Source organism: Orycteropus afer, unplaced genomic scaffold (genome assembly GCF_000298275.1).
Source record: "Orycteropus afer afer isolate SDZICR_OR568_19922 unplaced genomic scaffold, OryAfe1.0 scaffold00193, whole genome shotgun sequence".
Taxonomy (NCBI): domain Eukaryota; kingdom Metazoa; phylum Chordata; class Mammalia; order Tubulidentata; family Orycteropodidae; genus Orycteropus; species Orycteropus afer.
Genome location: NW_006921780.1, coordinates 4,833,899 through 4,852,872, shown reverse-complemented (window position 1 = coordinate 4,852,872; position 18,974 = coordinate 4,833,899). Strand labels below are relative to the sequence as shown.

The 18,974-nt window shown below is 38.9% G+C and overlaps 1 protein-coding gene across 1 annotated transcript in view; it reads left to right on the top strand.

The window, feature by feature from the left end:
* Positions 1-18,974, top strand: part of COPA (COPI coat complex subunit alpha) — an 80,121-nt gene that overhangs the window by 10,517 nt on the left and 50,630 nt on the right. Inside the window, exons 4-11 of the mRNA XM_007947710.1 lie at positions 348-428; positions 2,447-2,523; positions 3,461-3,570; positions 8,635-8,744; positions 10,699-10,798; positions 11,608-11,743; positions 12,296-12,378; positions 13,691-13,841. Of these exons, the coding sequence (XP_007945901.1) occupies positions 348-428; positions 2,447-2,523; positions 3,461-3,570; positions 8,635-8,744; positions 10,699-10,798; positions 11,608-11,743; positions 12,296-12,378; positions 13,691-13,841 (848 nt within the window). The remainder of the gene's footprint in view (positions 1-347; positions 429-2,446; positions 2,524-3,460; positions 3,571-8,634; positions 8,745-10,698; positions 10,799-11,607; positions 11,744-12,295; positions 12,379-13,690; positions 13,842-18,974) is intronic.

The window sequence follows — 18,974 nt, the reverse complement described above, 5'->3', positions numbered from 1 at the left end:
CAGCTCAGGGAGCAGAAACGCATGGAGGGATGGGCACAGGGAAGAGGTAACTGTCAGGAGGAAGTGGGAGGGGATCTGTTGCATGGTGGTGAATTGTGGTCAATGTCATGAGACAAAGTGTATGTGAACTGCTGTATGGAAAGTGAATTTGCTCTGTAAATTTCTACCCAGATCACACACACACACACACACACACACACACAAAAAAAAAGATTTCCTACACGGTCAGTTTCTAGGCTGACTTAGGAATGCTAATAAAAGTCATGCTTATTTATTGAGAAACTTTAACCTTTGAGAAGCCCAAGACCCTCACGTCTTATTCCTCAGTTCGATTTCTGTCTTCACAGGTTTGGAATTATAAGCTTCGACGCTGTCTTTTCACATTGCTTGGCCACTTAGATTACATCCGCACCACATTCTTTCATCATGTAAGTAGCCGTGGTGATCCCATAGGAATCTTTTACTTGGTCCTTAAGAACCTGTGCTGACAACAATTGTGTTATTGGAATGGTTCTTCTAGAATTTGTGTGATGTTGACGTTTTTGCTTTGTTTCCTTCTTCAAAAAGGAAGAACTCAGGGTTATATTGAATTAACTTTAACTGAATCCGGAGGGTTCTATGAGGAAGCCATTGCTTTTCTGTGGAGAATGGTGGGGATTTGATTTCAAGTTTGCTGAGCTGGCAAACAAGCGTTTGCAGGCTCATCCCTTGAAGAGTAAACAATGGGTGTGTCTGGAAGAAAGCCAAGCTGTGGTGTCCTTTTGATGAACTAATACATTTTTTGAAGTGTTAATAATCATGTTCTATCCTAGGATTTTGGGGTCTGGTAGAGGCTGTTCCCCTTGCCAGGCTTACTGCTTTCTGTGATGTGTTGGATAAAACAAACAAACAAACAAAACTCATTGTTGTCAAATCGATTCTGACTCATCATGACCCCTCCTTAGGTTTCCAAGGTGGTATCTCTATGGAAGTAAATAGCCCAGTCTTTCTTCCAGGGAGTGGCTGGTGGTTTTGAACCGCCAGCCTTCTGGTTAGCAGTCAGATGCCTTAGACACTATGCCACCATTCTGATAGAGGCTGTTCCCCTTGCCAGGCTTATTGCCTTCTTTGATCTGTCCGATATGGTAGACTTAAGTACTGATTTATAGTTTGATTCTAACTTAATTCAGTCCCAACCTCACTAGATCTCTTTATAATTCTGTGTCACTAGAGTTACTAGCACTATTCCTCAATCCTTAGTAAATGAAGTTTCTTGAATTAAGTTAGAATATAATGAAATGAACAAGCATTTTCTAGCTATGTATACTTAATTTTTCTTTTTTTAAAATTTATAAAAAGGAGACATGTTTTTGTGGAATAATTTACCTCTTTGAAAAGAAAGGTATAGTGAAGGACTAGGATAAGATGAATGAGAAAATTACAACTGTAACATTTGAGAATGATAGCCACTCAAGATAATCTATTAGATAGATAGGAACTATTTTCCGTTGCCATAAAGGACTTGCTGAAGACCCTTGCTTATATAGCAAGTTGCCACTGAGCTAGAAAGTTAGGAAAAACCTGATTTTCTTTAATTTCTTCAGTTCATTTAATTTTGTGTGTGTTGTACTTGCTAAGCTCTGTGCTAGATACTGAAGATAGAACTGTGAATAAGAATATATTTTCTTTTCTCAACAAGCTTATAGACTTGACAAAGGCTGAGTTGTCTTTATGTGTTACTTTCTGCTTTGGTTACTGAGACTTGGAAATTTTTTAAAACTAGATGGCCTAGCAGGAAGAAGTCAGATTGAAACAGCATTTCCATCCTAGATTTAAAGATTCTTCCATGGGTTCCTAATTTACAATTATAGTCTATAATTTATATGTACATTAAAAAAAAAAGCAAACTCCCTGCTAAAGAGTCCATTCTGACTCACAGCAACCCCTCTTTGGGTTTCTGAGATGGTAAATCTTTATAGAAGTGGATTGCCCAGTCTTCCTTCTGCAGAGTGGCTAGTGGGTTTGAACTGCCAGCCTTCTGGTTAGCAGTCAGATGCCTTAGGCATAACACCACCAGAGCTCCTTTTTTATGTACATATATATACATACATATAATTTGTATACATAAATTTATAAAATTATGTATAAATACACATATGATACATGCCTATATGTAAAAGTATACATAAATATATATTACATTATTTCTTATTTTTGGGAATCTATTATCCCTTTGTCTGGCTTTCATTCTTAAATCTTATAGGTACTTAACAAAGTTGGAAAAAGCTGGTAGAATGGTGGCAAGAAGATAGCCTGATACCAGAAGCAGCAGCTAATATAGCATCTTGCTAATATAACTGAAGCATTAGGCAGTGGGTTGATCTCCCCAAAAGAGAAAAATGGTTATAGGAGCCTGGCAGAATAAGTTTGTTTAATGTTCAAATCTTTTGTCTGGAATATCTTTCAGGAATATCCTTGGATTTTGAGTGCCTCAGATGATCAGACCATCCGAGTGTGGAACTGGCAATCTAGGACCTGTGTCTGGTAAAAAGGAGGCAGAGGGCTCAAAAAGAGTCTTAGTTCTTTCTAGTTTTGTCATAATCAGCTTCTCTTTAGAACAATCCTCTTCTGTCCCAAATTGGCTATGTTTGCTAATTAATTTCTGATTATCAGATGCTTTTAAGTACAAAATGATAAATATAGAGGGCATCTCATTAATCATGTATGAAGCTAGGTTTTGTAATCATTCCTTACCAGGGAAGAGAGGTCATAGCTAGGTTTTTAGAACAAGAACTTTTAGCTGGTTTTCAGTTCCATTCATATCCTGAGTCAAGGTCTAGACTTCTGTCCTGCTTTGTGTTTGGGACTCGGGTTCTAAATCAAGCTTTCTGTGATGAGGTAAGTGCTATTTAAAACAATGCCTTTTAAGAGAGTTATACCTCTAATATCTAACAGGTAATTTTCAGTATGAATTACTAAGATTCCATTTATTTTGGTATTTTATTATGTCTTTAATCTGAGAGGAGAGCTATGCAGTCTCAATTCTCCTGAAATTATTGTTGTTCTTAGTTGCCATTCAGTAGATTCCAATTCATGGCAACCTCATGTGCATAGTGTGCAAGTACTCCACAAGGTTTTTGATCTGTACCTTTGGGAAGCAGATTGCCAAGCCTTACTTCCAAGTCAACTCTGAGTGGGTTTAAACTGCCAGCCCTCCGGCTACTAGTTGATTGCCTAACTATTTGTGTCACCCAGAGACTCCCATCTGAGATTAGTTAAACATTAAAGCATTGGAGCTAAGAAGAGAGTTATTGTTAAAACAGCTGACCTTGTTTATTCAGAATTGTTAGGATGACCTACTTTTACCTGTATGAAAGCATAATTTGATAAGCATCTATTGGCTGTGAAGAATGATACTTAGCATAGGAGTCATTGGTTGCTGCCTCTAATTGGGTATTGTCTTTCTTTTTTCTTTTTGCAGTGTGTTAACAGGGCATAACCACTATGTAATGTGTGCTCAGTTCCACCCTTCAGAAGACCTGGTTGTATCAGCTAGCCTGGACCAGACTGTACGCGTTTGGGATATTTCTGGTGAGCTACCCAAGTTCAGGGGTAACCTAGTCATATCTGGCGAAAAACTGCAATTGCTTAAAATAGGGTAATTTGCTTAGAACAGGAATATTTAGAATAGTCTATTCTCATGTAGCAGCATCTTTGTTTTTAAGAGTATTAAATCTGCTTTGGTGGTTCTTTGTATTAGAGGTATTCACCAAGAAAAGCTGTTTGCTCTGAAAAATCCACTTGATTTGAAGAAATTTTCAGTTTTTAGATGAAATTTTATATAAAAATGACATACTGTTGGGTGTATTTGATTAAAAATGAAGCTTTCTGCTCAAATAAGAAAATAACATTTAATGAAAATGAATTTTGACAAATAGATTAGTGCAGGGAAACAGGACTCTTGGATTCTGTTGCCTCATGTAGGTGCATGGTGTGTGTGTGTATTTTTATGTCCATAATACATTTTAATGGACAGACTTATAGGACCAGAAATTAAATAACTTGCAGATTTTGGATAGTTGGGGAAATCCCTCCTTTGATAGTCTGTGGTAGTGTAGTGGTTAAAGCACTCAACTGCTATCCAGAAGGTTGTCAGTTCAAACCCACCAGCCATTCCACCAGAGAAAGATGAGGCAGTCTGCTTCCATAAAGATTTACAGCCTTGGAAATCCTATGGGGCAGTTCTGCTCTTTCCTATAGGGTCACTAAGAGTCAGAATCAACTTGATGACAGTGGGTTGGGTTTGGTATTATATCTTGATTTTGAGATAATGATTTAAATGTTTAGTACTGTAAAGAAGAGATCTAAAAAGATCTAATCAGAAAATATAAGTGCAGAAAAAAGGAATGTACTTATGAAATAGGCATGCTGTATAAATGGAAGTGCTTTGTTAAGTGTTGGAATCAGGAAGTGAGAATCTGACATTTACTTGTCACTTGCTGAATTGTCTCTTTCTATTCTTTTGTTGCCTTAGAAATTTTTGGAGATTAGGTTCTCTGAAAGGTTAGTGGCTAGATTGCAAAACTTTTCATTCTGTAAAAAGACGACCCCTTCATAGGTCCTTGCTGGTTTCTTATGGTAATGAAGTAATAACCTTTCTGCATTTGTACAGCTTGAGGTGATAACTTTGCCAACTTTTTTGTGGCTTGGTAGGCTGGGCTGTAATGTTTGCTGTTTTTACAAACCATTAATCAATAGGAGGAAAAAAATTGGATTCCCAGATGCAGCATTAGGAATGTTGCAGTAGTTTAAAATTTATGTAGCATAGAAATAAGCCAATGGGAGATGGGGACAGTTGGAGAGTAGAACCTCTAGATCTAGAATAATTTTTGCAGGCTCAGAATTAGAAGAGAGTAATGTAAACAAGGAGCCCTGGCACAGTAGTTAAACTCTTAGCTTCTAACCTAAAGGTTAGCAGTTTGAATCTACCAGCCACTCTGGTTGTAAGATTGGGCAGTGTCCTTCTATAAAGGTTTATAGCCTTGGAAACCCTGTGTGACATGCTCTGTCCTATAGGGTCCCTATGAGTTGAAATCGACTTGGTTTGATATAAACAAGATTGCTTTGGAAATAAGATAATATATACTGTCTTCTAGGGTTTTTGCCATTGCAGTTTTTCGTCAGACTAACTAGGCTTTTTGAAGTACACCCAGATATGACCAGTCATGCCAGCAGAAGGAGCTAGGCATAGGCACTATGAGTCTTTGCCCTCTCCTCACTGCCAGTCCCAGGGATCATAGCATCCACTCGCACAGTAACTAGTTTTGGCTCACTGTGATTTTTTTACTCTGCACACATTCAAAGCACCCTCTCTGTCTCCGGATTTAGGAACCTGTTGAAGTTGGATCCTGGTTCACGCTCTTCTGGCTGAACTGGGGCAACTTTTTAAAAATAACTGTTCTCAGCTGAGGTTCTATGAAAAAATTAAATCCTACAGAAAATACTTTCCTCAGTTCTTGCAGGAGTAGTATACAGGTAATACCATTCTAGATCATAGGAAAAAGGCTAATGCTTTTGGGCATTAGGGCTTAATTCTTTTCCAGAACACTAGATTGGGAAGAACTTTAAACTGTTCCTTTCTGAAAGTGCTGTTTGTGCCACCTGCACTAGCACAGCATGTTCTCTATGGTATAACTAAAACAAATTGGAGCAGTCAGGTAGAAGGTTTCTCGTCTGTGACCATGAAATGCCCAAGACAAGAAAATCTTTTCTTCACCTTTTGTGAACAGAGAACATCTTTGCATCGGAATTAAGGGCCCTAGATCAGAGAAGAGAGGAAGAGAGTGACCCCTGTGGGGTTTATACTTGCTCTTGAATGTGTGAAGTGCACGATTAATATACTATAACGATAATACTATAATTACAATATTGTAATTGCTATGCTTAGTATATGTGATAGAATTTCATGCTAACTTGCTGTACTAATATTAATGCTCTCTTTTACTATTTTAAGTGTTTTTCTCTACCCTCAACTCTCTTGACTTCCAGTAACCCCTTAACCAGAGTGGAAGGAGATGCTTTGGGATTTAACCAAGAGGAAGGAGCTTTGGGGTTTGACTTTTGCACTTACTCTTTCCTTTTTTAGACATCGGCTTATTCCTTTTTAGCAGGGTTATTTTTGCTTGGGTTCAAATAAGTGCTGAACACAGAAAAAATTAGTTTTCAGGCCAGTTCATAGCTGATATTTCCAAGAGGGAGAAAGTTGGTTCTTAGTAAGAGAATGAATACCCCCGAATTTAGAGGACTGGTGAAGATTCTAATTTTTCTAAGTGTCTTTCTTAGAAGGGGCACTCTCTCTGAGCTAGGTAAACAATAAGAGACTATAGAGATCTTTAAAGGAAAACCCATGATACCTCTCCCATGAGGAGCGTGTCCATGGGGTTTAGTTTGAACTTAATCTTTTGTGTTAGCTTGGCAAAAGTTACTTGTTTCAAAGAGAATTTATTTACCACCTCAATATAGAAGATAGGCTGTTTTTTTAGTTTGAGGTTGCAATTAAACTGACAGTTAAATTATTTTAATATGCTTATACGTGGGTTGACGTGGTGGCAGCAATGGGATCAAGTGTAGTAAGAATCGTGGAGCTGGCTCAGGACTGGGCGGTGTTTCATTCTGCTGTGCATAGGGTCGCTATGAGTCGGAGATGACTCGATGGCGCTTAACAACAAATACCTTTGCATGCTAAGCCCATGTAATTCAGGCTCAGTCTTTGAAATGGCTACTAAAAACATTAATTTGCTGCCAGATCCTGTCCTTTTCCCTCTCTTTTTACCGCTTCCTCTGGTCCCCATTGGGAGCTGTGCATCAAACTGGTCCATTCTGAGAGTGTCCTCTCTTCCCTCTGGATTTGGGTAGCTGCTATAGAAATTTTCCATCTGTCGTTCAGTCCTAGCAAGTGGCTTGTCAAAGGCTAAAATATTTCTTCCCTAAGTATGTTTTCACTGCCTGTCACTATTCATCTATCTGTTTTTGCCCTTCCTCTTTTCCTGAATCATTACACGCAAGTACAACAAAGGCTTTCTTTCTGTCATACAGCTTTCCCTTTTAATGTGTTTGTTGAAGCTTATTGGAGGTGAAATTCTTCACAGCTGTCTGTCTTTGTGTCTTCCTTTGAATCTGTTTCATAAACTAGACTCATTAGAAAAAGTTGACAGGTCCCATTAAAGGGACAAGCAAAATAAGTGTGAAAAGAGGCATCTCTGTCGTTATGTATTTATGAACTTGAAGAGTGCTTTTTTTTTTTTTAAACATCAGCTTTTATTTTTTTCTATCTATTGCATAAATGCTCATTTTGGACCAGGAACAAGATAATTAAAACTGCCATATCTTTTTAAGCGCTTGTTTCTCCACTGCTGATGTTTAGATGCCACTATAACAGAAGAAATATAGTACAAATTTAAAATGAGTATAAATACAGTCATTGAAGTTAAGTTTTCATATTTTTTTTACAGATGGCAAATTTTAGGTTTGCAACAACGTAGGTTTTATTTTCAATGATAGGTTTTATTTTCTCCCTATTATGGGTTATTTCGTTTTCACTAGTGTTAGATAGTTTAATCTCCTACTTTTTCCCAAAAATACTTCAAAAGATAAGATTTTAGCCCCAGTTCTTTTGTTTTCTCACCTTCAAACTAGTATAATTATACCTGGCTTGCCTACCTTGAGGGATTATCAGGGTCACATCACATGATATATGTAAGAGTGTTTTGAAAACCACAAAGTGCTTTTCAAATACAAGATAGTAGTGTTGTTACCGTAATTTTGGTTCTCTGTGTAGCACAAATAGCTTTTAAAGATGGGTGTATTTGAGCCATGAGTGTGGGTCTTATACAGATAAGACAACTCTTACTCTAGTGTTATTTTTTCATATATTTTAAAATTATGGGCTGATTCATCTAAGTGAAAATATCCTCCAAAAGCTTTAATGGCAAAATACATTGAGTCAGACTTAATAAACCGCCTGAGTCAAATAGAAAATATGAGTATACTTTTTATATAGTTCATAGTTGTGTATTCTACCAGATAGCTGTTTTGTACTTTATAGGTCCAGTTTTCATGACCCATTTAGAATTTCCCCATGAGTTGCCTGCAAGACTAAGTGTGAGAAACATTGAGCTCTAGCACTTCCCAGATGGCTTTTCTTTAAAATTTTTTGAAACAGTGAAAGAAAAGTTGTTCAGATTTCATGAAGTTGAAAGTGGGATTTGAATGTTTACTATTTGAGGCCACATTTCAAGAGCATTGAAAAGTAGAAAATTGGCATTACCTGAAGTAGATAGCTCATGAGGTTTGTTGAAGAAGTAGTTAGCTGACTCAAGTTTGGGATTGCCTTTTCCAGAGGGACCAGTAGTTGATCTTTTAAAGGAGCATAAGAGAAAATAATGAATGTACTTTGAATATTTTGAGTATTTGAAGGAAGAAAAATTTGATAGAAACTCTGGAGTCTCTTTTTTCTTTCTTCGGTCTCTCTAAATTTCTTTTCCACCTCTTTCTGTAATATTAGTCTGTCACTATACCTTTCTGTGCTTCTGATACTATCCACTTTTTGGTAACATTTTGTTTGTGTTTTTCATCCTATTCCTTACCCCTTCAAAGGCCTAAGGAAAAAAAACTTATCCCCTGGTGCGGTGGAGTCAGATGTAAGAGGAATAACTGGGGTTGATCTATTTGGAACTACGGATGCAGTGGTGAAGCATGTACTGGAGGTACTTATCTCTTCAGCCACTCCTGGATATGAGCTCTTCTTTAGGGTTATGGAGTGATTATTGAGTGCCAGTCACTGTTCTAAACCCTAGAGACAATGAGTGAGCCAACAAAAAAATGAAGCTTCCATGCAACCTGAGGGAGAATTGCATTACTTTATAAACCAGGATCCATCACCACCTAAAAGCTGAGCCCATTCTCAAGCCTCTTATAAGAGTAAAAAGTAATTTAATCTAAGTTATTTAGAGAGCTCTGATAGCATAGTGCCTAAGGCACTTGACTGCTGCTAACCAGAAGGCTGGCAATTCAAATCCACCATCCACCCCTCGGAAGGAAGGTTGGGCAATCTACTTCCGAGGTGATACTGCCTCGGAAACCCAAGGCGGGGTCACTATGGTCGGGTCCGACTCCCCGGCAATGGTTGCTATTGCTGTGTGTAGGTGACTTGATGCACGATGGGAAAATAGAAAAGCACAAGAAAAAGAAACTAGATTTTACTTTATATTATCTAATTTAATCCTCATAGTTATCCTCTAAATAACCTTAACCCCATTTTGCAGATGGAAAACACAATGAGATGTAGAGAAATTAAGTAGTTGCCAAAGTCCCCATGTGTGTAGTAAATGGAAGACCTGGGATTTGAACTTGGATCTTTCTGACTCCAATACCCAGTGCTTTTCACCACACCATGATAGCGCTCAAAACTACTGCCTATTCTTTTTGTGAAAATTCTCAATTTACGGCATAAACTTTCACCAAAAACATAAGATATGGGGACGGAGCACGGTATGTGGAAAAAAACAAACTTCTGTTTCAGAACTGCTTTATCTGTGATTCTGTCACAGTTCAGAGTATAATTATAAAAGTAGGATATAAAACTAAAAACCAAACTCACTGCTGTCGAGTCAGAAAGTAGGATATAGAGTATCTTAAAATCAGTTCTTAAACTTTTTGGTCTCAGGACCTCTGTATACTCTTAAAATTTGTTGAAGACCCTAATGAGTTTTGTTTGTACCATATTAGAAATTAAAATTAAGAACTGCTAAAACATGAAACATAAAAGCACACATTCCATTAGTGGACAGTGATGACATCATCACGTCATTTAGTCTCTGGGAAACTCTACTGAGAGATTAATAATTAAAGCAAATAGAAGCTTAGTATTATAATGAAAATAGTTTTTACCATGCAGATCATCTTAATGAGTTTTGTGGACTTCTTGGGGTTTGCATACTACACTTGAGAATTGCTGCTTTAAATTATGAAAATAGTCTTTATTCTTGAGATGTTAATAGTTGGAGAAAAAGATATAATTAGACCAGTGATAAAATAAGGTAGTATACTTCAATCTTTGAAATGAAACTGTCCCCTGAAATCATCTTTAAACAACAACAACAACAAAAAAAACAGTTTAGCTCAAAAAGTAAAGAATATCATCCTTTATTATTGAACTTTTAAAAGGAAAAAAAAAGTATACGACACCAAAATGACAACAGTAACTCTAAAACATAGGTGAGTAGTTTAAGGAGTAGTAAATCTAAATGAATGAGGATGCAACAAATAGAGCAAAAATAATAAGAATGTTGATACAATGTGAAGAATGTAATCAGTGTCACTGGGCAGTATGTAGAAATTGTTAAATGGGTGCCTGTTTTGATGTGTATATTTTCAACAAAAAATAAAATTTTTTTAAGAAAGTAATATAAAGGCAAATGAAGCTGAATTTGAAAGTAGAAGGATTTGGGAATTCCCACGATAATATAAAGGGTAATATTGGATAGATTGACATGATAACTCTCATGTTAAAAATCTTAGAGCAGCATAGTCCCTTAAGATTTTTCATATAAAGAGTAAAAATCAATGGCATCTTTTGTAACCACCAGCATGAGTCATTGATTTGCTTTGAGTCAGCACTTAAAAAGCCATTTTAGAAGAAACACTTGTGGTTTTCCATAGGGTCATGATCGCGGAGTGAACTGGGCTGCTTTTCACCCAACGATGCCCCTAATTGTATCTGGGGCAGATGACCGTCAAGTGAAGATCTGGCGCATGAATGGTGAGTGAACCAGTGATGGTATTAACATACCTAAGAGATTGGCTTCTGGCCAGCAAAGTGAAGTGGCCTCGTCCTTTGGACTTTGCAACTTATTTTCCTACCTTAGGTGGTTATCAGAATAAAATCCTAAGTCTAGTACTAATTCTGAGAGGATAGAATTGCCTCTTTCCCTTTTCCCCTCTGATGTCATCCTGATTTTGAGGCATATGAACAAGGTTGAGGGTAAGAATTAATTTGCTCATTCAACAAATTTGTATTATGTATATACTTTGCAATAGGTATTGTTCAAGACTCTGGAGATTCAGTGATGACTAACGGAAGTCCCTGCCTTATGGACCTTAGATTTATTCTAAAATGACAGCTAGGGAGTAAAGCTGTAAGGACAAATAAAGTAGTGTAAGGGGATAAAGAATTATGGAAAATGAAAGGTCAGAATAAAAGAACAAAGAATTATGTAGGTATTAAGAGACTTAAATGAAGAAATTGACCTATTAGAAAGAAGTTGCTGATTTAACATCTTGAGGAGCTGTGGTAGCATAGTGGCTAAGACACTTGCCTGCTAACCAGACGGCTGGCGGTTCAAACCCACCAGCCACTCCTCGGAAGGAAGGTTGCGCAATCTACTTCTGTAGTGATACTGCCTCGGAAACCCAAGGAGGGGTCGCTATGAGTCGGGTTTGACTCGACGGCACATAACAACAACAACAGTCATACCTAGCATTTTGTTAAGAACATGTTGTATCTACAAATCCCAAACTTAAAGTAAGTAGTAGGAAATTGTGATGGCCTAATTCTCTCTTGTCCTTCAGAATCAAAGGCATGGGAGGTTGATACCTGCCGGGGCCATTACAACAACGTATCTTGTGCTGTCTTCCACCCACGCCAAGAGTTGATCCTCAGCAATTCTGAGGACAAGAGTATCCGAGTTTGGGATATGTCTAAGCGGTAAGGGGTTTATTGATGTTTGTGACAAATATCAGAGGGAAGTCCTATTTTCTCTCTCATTCTTTTTAAAAATGAGATCAGTATATTTCTGTTTATCTGTCTTTATCTTCAACAAGTGGAAAAATCAAATATCTTGAAAACTTTTGAAGAGACCTGGATCAGCCAGCATTTACTATTTTTTAGTCAAATTGAGTGATACCTAGATCTTTTCATATTTTTAAATTTAATCATATTCTTCTTCTCCCCTCCCTCTGGAGAAGCTAGAGAAGTAAAACATGAAGTGAAAGCAATATAGTTGAAAGTCGTGATGAATGGGGGAAATTGAAATATTAAAACAATAGAGTCAGTTTGAAATCATCTCTTTCTATTCTTTAGTAGAATTGAATTGACTCAGTGGCAATTAACAACAACATATTTTGTTAGGATATGAAATTTTCTCTCTCTAGTTTAATTTATTTAATCAGTTGGCTGGCCTAGCACCCAATATTGTTTGTGACAGACTGAAGACTCTTATGAAATTTTTTTGTGTGTGTGTACCTTTTCTTTTTTTAGGACTGGAGTTCAGACCTTCCGCAGGGACCATGATCGATTCTGGGTCCTAGCTGCCCACCCTAATCTCAACCTTTTTGCTGCAGGTGAGAACCATTTCCTCTTTTTCCTTTTTTTCCCCCTCTTGCTTTAATTCAGAATTTATAAGATTTGAGAATAATTCTCCATTACCTTTGTCTCCATTAAATTCGTAGTAGGATGACAATGAGAAGTAGAATTCTCAGAGCCAGTTAGTTGGAGGTTTTCTCCTTTCCTTTTTAACTAACTTCTTGGAGCATTGTTCTTCTAGTGTTCTCTTCTCTATCAAGATTCAGTTAATGGTAAATCCCATTATGTCTGTTTAGTTCCTAGGAGACATGGGTGTCTAATGTAGTATCCTTGGGGTTCTCAGACTAGAGAGAACTAGAAGCTGAGATATATTCATTCATTTAGCAAATACGTATTAAGTGCCAGACCCTATTCTGGATGTTGGTATTATATCTGTGCGTTAAACAAAGTCCTTGTCTTTATTACTAGTGTCTTTTATCACTAGCTTTTATTACTAGTGGAAGGGGATAATAATATATAAAATGATGTGTGGTGAATGGTAAAAAGTAAGGAGGATAAAGAGGGGCTAGTGTGGAGACTGCTATTTTATATCAGGTGGTCAGGAAAATAAAGGGGAATGAACCAGTGGGAACAGCAAATGCAAGGCTGTGATGCAAGAAGTGTTTAGCATGTTTGAGGAATGTCAAAGAGGCCAGTTATAGTATAGTGAGTTGGGGGCTAAGTAACAGGAGGTGAAAGCATGGCTAAATCATGTGTTGCACTGTAGACCACGGTTTGGATTTAGGATTTTATTCTATTTCAGTGGATGGAAAGCCATTGAAAAGTTTTGAACAGAGGAGTTACATGATCTGGCTTATTGTGGAGATAAGACTTTAGGAGGACAAGGACAGAAGGTTTCTCTAAGGGATGGATGATGCTAGTAAGGAAAATATAAAACATTGAAAAAAAACAGGTTTTTTTAAACTAACACCTATTTATTCAGCAGATTTTTTTTATGTTCTTGTTACATGCTGTGGTCTAGGAGTAGGATGGAAATTACTGTAATTCCTGCTTTTGGGGCACTTACAGTATAGCAAGGTTGATAGTTGTAAACAATTAAAGTGTAGTGCTATAGTAATGATTTGTACAGTGTTAGGGGAACACACAGGGAGGAGTGTTTTAACTTTGTCAGTATGAGGTAGTATTAACAAATGATTCACAGAGATTTATTTGACCAGATTCTAAGAATTTTCCTAAAGATAGCAAATAAAGATATTCAGGTATCTTAACATTTTTGCATACATGCACAGGTTTAGTCCTCATATATCTCCTGTTTCTAGCTTTCTTCTCTCTCTCCTCCCTGTGCTCCAGGACATGATGGTGGAATGATTGTGTTTAAACTGGAACGGGAACGGCCAGCCTATGCTGTTCATGGCAATATGCTGCATTATGTCAAGGACCGATTCTTACGTCAGTTGGATTTCAATAGCTCCAAAGATGTAGCTGTTATGCAGTTAAGGAGGTAAATCTGATTTGCTGCTTCTTTCCCAACCCTCTCATCCATCACCATGATACAGTACCCACAAACTGGATCTTTTCTTTTAACATTTTTGATTTAATCTCGCCATAGATGGGATCCCCGTGGATAAACCTGCTCAGTTTAAACCCGTTGGGCCTGCTGGGCAAGTAATAGCATGAATACAATGGGAATTCCCCAGTTGAGAATGCTAGTGACCCTGTGAAGAGGAAATCATATTTCATAGTCTATAGGTCTCTTGCAAACCAGGGAGAGTTTTGTGGTAGACAGTAGCATAATCTGGTGACAGGCCTTTTGGTTTTATTTGGCATCTCTTTTCTGTGACTCTTTCTTTGCTTTCCAACAAAATGCCTGTAATTCTAAACCAGAATAAATGTCTCTGAAAACTCTTAACTCTGAAGATATGATAACCTCTGTTATGCCTGGCAAAAGGAAGTGTCCTTTTGGAATGCCAGCTGCATCAGCATGCTAAAACATTCATGGTGGCAAACTTTGGCATGAGGGTTTGATAGCCACCCTCCTGTATCACTACAATAAAAAGATGAGTTTATGTGAGCACTCCAAGGGACGGGAGAAGCCAGCCAGAGACAAATCATATCATGTTGCTCTGTGGTATTGTCTTCATTATATAGTGTTTCTGTAACAGAAATACCACAAGTGATTGGCTTTAACAAACAGAAATTTATATTCTCACAGTTTAGCAGGCTACAAGTCTGAATTCAGGGTGCCAGCTCCAGGGAAAGGCATTCTCTCTCTTTCAGACCTTGGGGAAATCCTTGTTTCTTCTGAGCTTCTGCCTGGGCAGTCTTCATGTGGCTTGGCATCTCTCTTCCCCCATCTCTGCTCTGTTTGTTTGCTTAATTTCTTTTATATCTCAAAAGAGAATGACCCCAGAAACACCTTACACTATTCCTGCCTCATTAACATAACAGACAGCTCATTCCCAAATGGGATTATCACCATAGCCATAGAAGTTATGATTTATAACATATTTTGAGGGGACATAATTCAATCCATAGCATTCTACCCTTTGGCCCCTAAAGATTTATGTCTTTGTCACATGTAGACATGTTCACCCCATGGTATCATCCTAAAAGTCTTAAATCTACTCCAAGTCTATAATCTCATCTTCTGAGTCATCTAAATCAAATAATGGGTGTGACTTTCAGCATATTCTGTCCTGGGAAAAATTCCTCTTCATCTGTGAACTGTGAAATCTGGAATAGAAATTATCTATTTCCAAAGTACGGTGGTGGAACAGGCACAAGGTGGCCATTTCCTTACAAATGGAAGAAATTAGAGGCAAACAAGGGGTAACAGGCACCAAGTAGGTTCAACAACCAGCAAAACAAATTACAGTAGCTCTCAAGGCTCCTAAATAATTCTGTTTTTTTGAGACCATTTGGGCAGTGGCCACTTACTGTGGATTCTCAGTGGAAGCACCTTGGCCCTGGGCTTTTGCCTTCCAGACCCTCTGGGATGACAACTCTGCTCCTTGGGTTTTGGGCAGCCCATTTTCCTAGTTTATCTGAGTAACAGCCTCAACCACAGTAGGTCGCATTGTTCTGTACCTTAAGCATGGCAGCCCTGCCGCCTCAGTTTTGGCCCCAACTCCCTGGCACGCCTTAATGGCAGCCCCACACTCTGTTGTTGTTGTTAGGTGCTGTTCAGTCATCTCCAACTCATAGCGACCCCATGCACAGCAAAACGAAACACTGCCCGATCCCGTGCCAGCTCCATGATCCCTGCTACACTTGAGCCCATCATCGCAGCCACTGTGTCAATCCATCTCCTTGAAGACCTCCCTTCAATTACGTCTCAGTATAAAGAAAACAAAAATCCTCACAACTGGACCAATGAGCAGCATCACAATAAATGAGAGAAGATTGAGGTGGTCAATTCACATTGCTTGGTTCTACAATTGATGCCAATGGAAGCAGCAGTCAGGACATTAGACGACGTGTAGCATTGGGAAAGTAAACTGCGAAGGAACTCTTTCAAGTGCTGAGGAGCAAGGCTGTCTCCTTGAGGACTAAGGTGTGCCTGACAGAGGCCATGATATTTCCAATTGCCTTGCATGCATGTGAGAGCTGGACAAATTAATAAGGAAGATCGAAAAAGAGTTGATGCTTTTGAGTTGTGGTGCCCCACACTCTGGAACCAAGTTAATGAAGATCAACCCTTTGAAACCTAGGAATTTGTGATCCCACCCTTTGAAACCAAGAAGGCTCTGCTTCCTGTGTTCTTTCCAGCAGTTCTGCTGATCTGCAAGTTGCTCCAGGAATGGTCCTTTTCTTTTCTTGAAGGGCAACAGATGTAACTGCTTTGACCAGTTTCCTGCCTATAGAATTCTGAGAAGCAGGCAGCATTCTTTCCTTATTTCTCTGTCCTCTTCAGTCTAAGCTGATGACTTTTCTGCTGTGGCAGTTGGTTAGATCCATCAGTCACAGGTTTAATCTCTTCAACAAAAGATATGTAGCCACGTCCTTGTTGAACATTCTAGGACACGTGTCCTATGTTTGTACAACAGAATTTTCCAAATCTTTCAAGTTCTTGGTTTGCACAGTTCTTTTAAGTCCATCTCTTTTCTTTCACATTTTAACTATACACAGCAAGGAGAAACCATGTGGCCTCTTTAAGATCTTGCTCAGATATCTCATCAGCCAGGTAATCTAAGTTCATCACTTACAAGTTCTTTGCCACTACATAAAAATCATCACCCTTCTTCCATTGTCCAATCACATGTTCATCATTTTCTTTTGAAACCTCACCAGAAGCACATTTAATATCCATATTACTAGCAACATTCTGTTGCTGACACAATTTGTATTCTCTAAGATGATAAAGACTTTCTCGATCGCTCTTCTCACTTCCTGTCCTAGTTTTGACCAGAACTGCCTTTGATACCCATGATTCTGCCAGCAATCTCCTCAAGGCAATCTAGGCTTTTACCAGTACCAAAAAAGCAAACTCACTGCTGTTCAGTCGATTCGACTCATAGCAACCCCTCCTTGGGTTTCTGAGACGGTATCTCTACAGAAGTAGATTGCCCAGTCTTCCTTCTGAGAAGTGGCTGGTTAGCAGTCAAATGCCTTACGCACTGTGCCACCAGAGCTCCCAGGCTTTTACCATTGTTGTTGTTGTTGTTATGTGCCGTCAAGTCGGACCCGACTCATAGCGACCCCTCCTTGGGTTTCCAAGGCAGTATCACTGTGGAAGTAGATTGCCCCATCTTCCTTCCGAGGAGTGGCCGGTGGGTTTGAACCACCAGCCTTCTGGTTAGCAGTCAAGTGCCTTAAGCACTACGCTACCAGAGCTCCCGCTTTTACCATTGTTATTGTTGTTATGTGCCGTTGAATCCGACCCGACTCATGGCGACCCCTCCTTGGGTTTCCGAGTATCCCTACGGAAGTAGATTGCCCCATCTTCCTTCCGAGGAGTGGCTGGTGGACTTGAACCGCCAGCCTTCTGGTTAGCAGTCAAGTGCCTTAGCCATTATGCTACCAGAGCTCCCCAGAGCTTTTACCATTAGGCACCTTAAAACTTTTCCAGCCTGACAAGGGACATGGTTGTAGTCACTTCTTGGTCACAGCCAGATACCCAGAGGGACTGAGTAGTTGAACCTGTGGGCTCGGGACCTTAGTCACAGGGGACATCAAGCTCAATTGGCATAACATACTACACAAAACATTGTTCTACCTCCTACTTTGGCGAGTAGCGACTGGGATCTTAAAAGCTTGCAAGCAGCCGTCTGGATGCAGCAATGGGTCTCTCCTCGTCCAGAGCAAAGAAGAATGAAGAAAACCAAAGATTCATGGAAATAATTAGTCCTAGCGACTCGTACACCATGCGATCCGTAGCCTATGCGACTGTGAGACCAGAAGAACTAGATGGTGCCTGGCTACCACTGTCAAGCACTCAGAGAGGGATCTATGTAGGAGATCTTGGATAGACAGGGAGAACAATGTGGAACAAAACTCAAAATCATTTGGAAAAAAACAAAAAGGGGACCAGGTTTGCTGGTCTGATAGAGCCTAATGGAGCCACTGAGACTATGGCTCCTAACTGCCCTTCAGGTCCCATACCTGTAGCTTCCAGCCAAGCAAAAGACAGGCATAGGAGTTGAACATTTACCTGAGGTACATACACTCCTTGGAGAGAACAATCATGGGAAAAAGATAGGCTGTTTATGCACAGGGAGACAGCTTGGGACAGGAGTGCATGGAGGAATGGACACAGGGAAGAGGTGACTGTCAGGAGGAAGTGGGAGGGGAGCTGATGCATTATGGTAAATTGTGGTCAATGTCATGAGACAAAGTGTATGTGAACTGCTATATGGAAAGTGAATTTGCTCTGTAAATTTTCAACCAAATCACAATTTAACAAAAAAAACTTCCAGTCTTCCATTACCCAATTCAAAACCACTTCCATGTCTTAGGTATCTGTTAGAACAGCACCCCACTCGTCCAGTGTCAAATTCTGTCTTAGTTATGTAGTAGTGTTGTAGCAGGAATGCCACACAAGTGGGTAACTTTAACAAACAGAAATTTATTTTCTCACAGTTTAGGAGGCTAGAAGTATAAATTCAGGGCTCCAGCTCTAGGGGAAGGCTTTCTCTCTCTGTTGGCTCTTGAGGTAGGTCCTTGTCTCTTCTGAGTTTCTGCCCCTGGGAGGTCTTCAAGTGGCTTGCTATCTCTTCTTCTGTACTCTGATGGCTTGTTTTATCTCTTACATATTAAAAGAGATTGATTTAAGATACACTCTTAACTAATCCTGCCTTATTAAATAACAAACACAAGCCACTCCCAAATGAGATTATAAACTACAGGCATAGAAGTTAGAATTTATAACACATGTTTTTGGGTCATGAGTCAATCCATAGCATGTGTCCACTACAGTTGTGTATAGGAATTTGCACCCAAGAAGAACCAGTGGAACTCATTATAGTGAATCTTAACCCTACTTTCTGTTGAATAATTTGAATTGTGATAGAGTTAGCTTTTTAAACTATTGTTTGCTCAGAGCTGAGATAGAGTAGTCCCCAGGCTTAAAGAAGGGAAGGGTATAAATGCAATATTTATTTATTTATTCCTGATTATAAAAGTGGTGTGTGTGTGT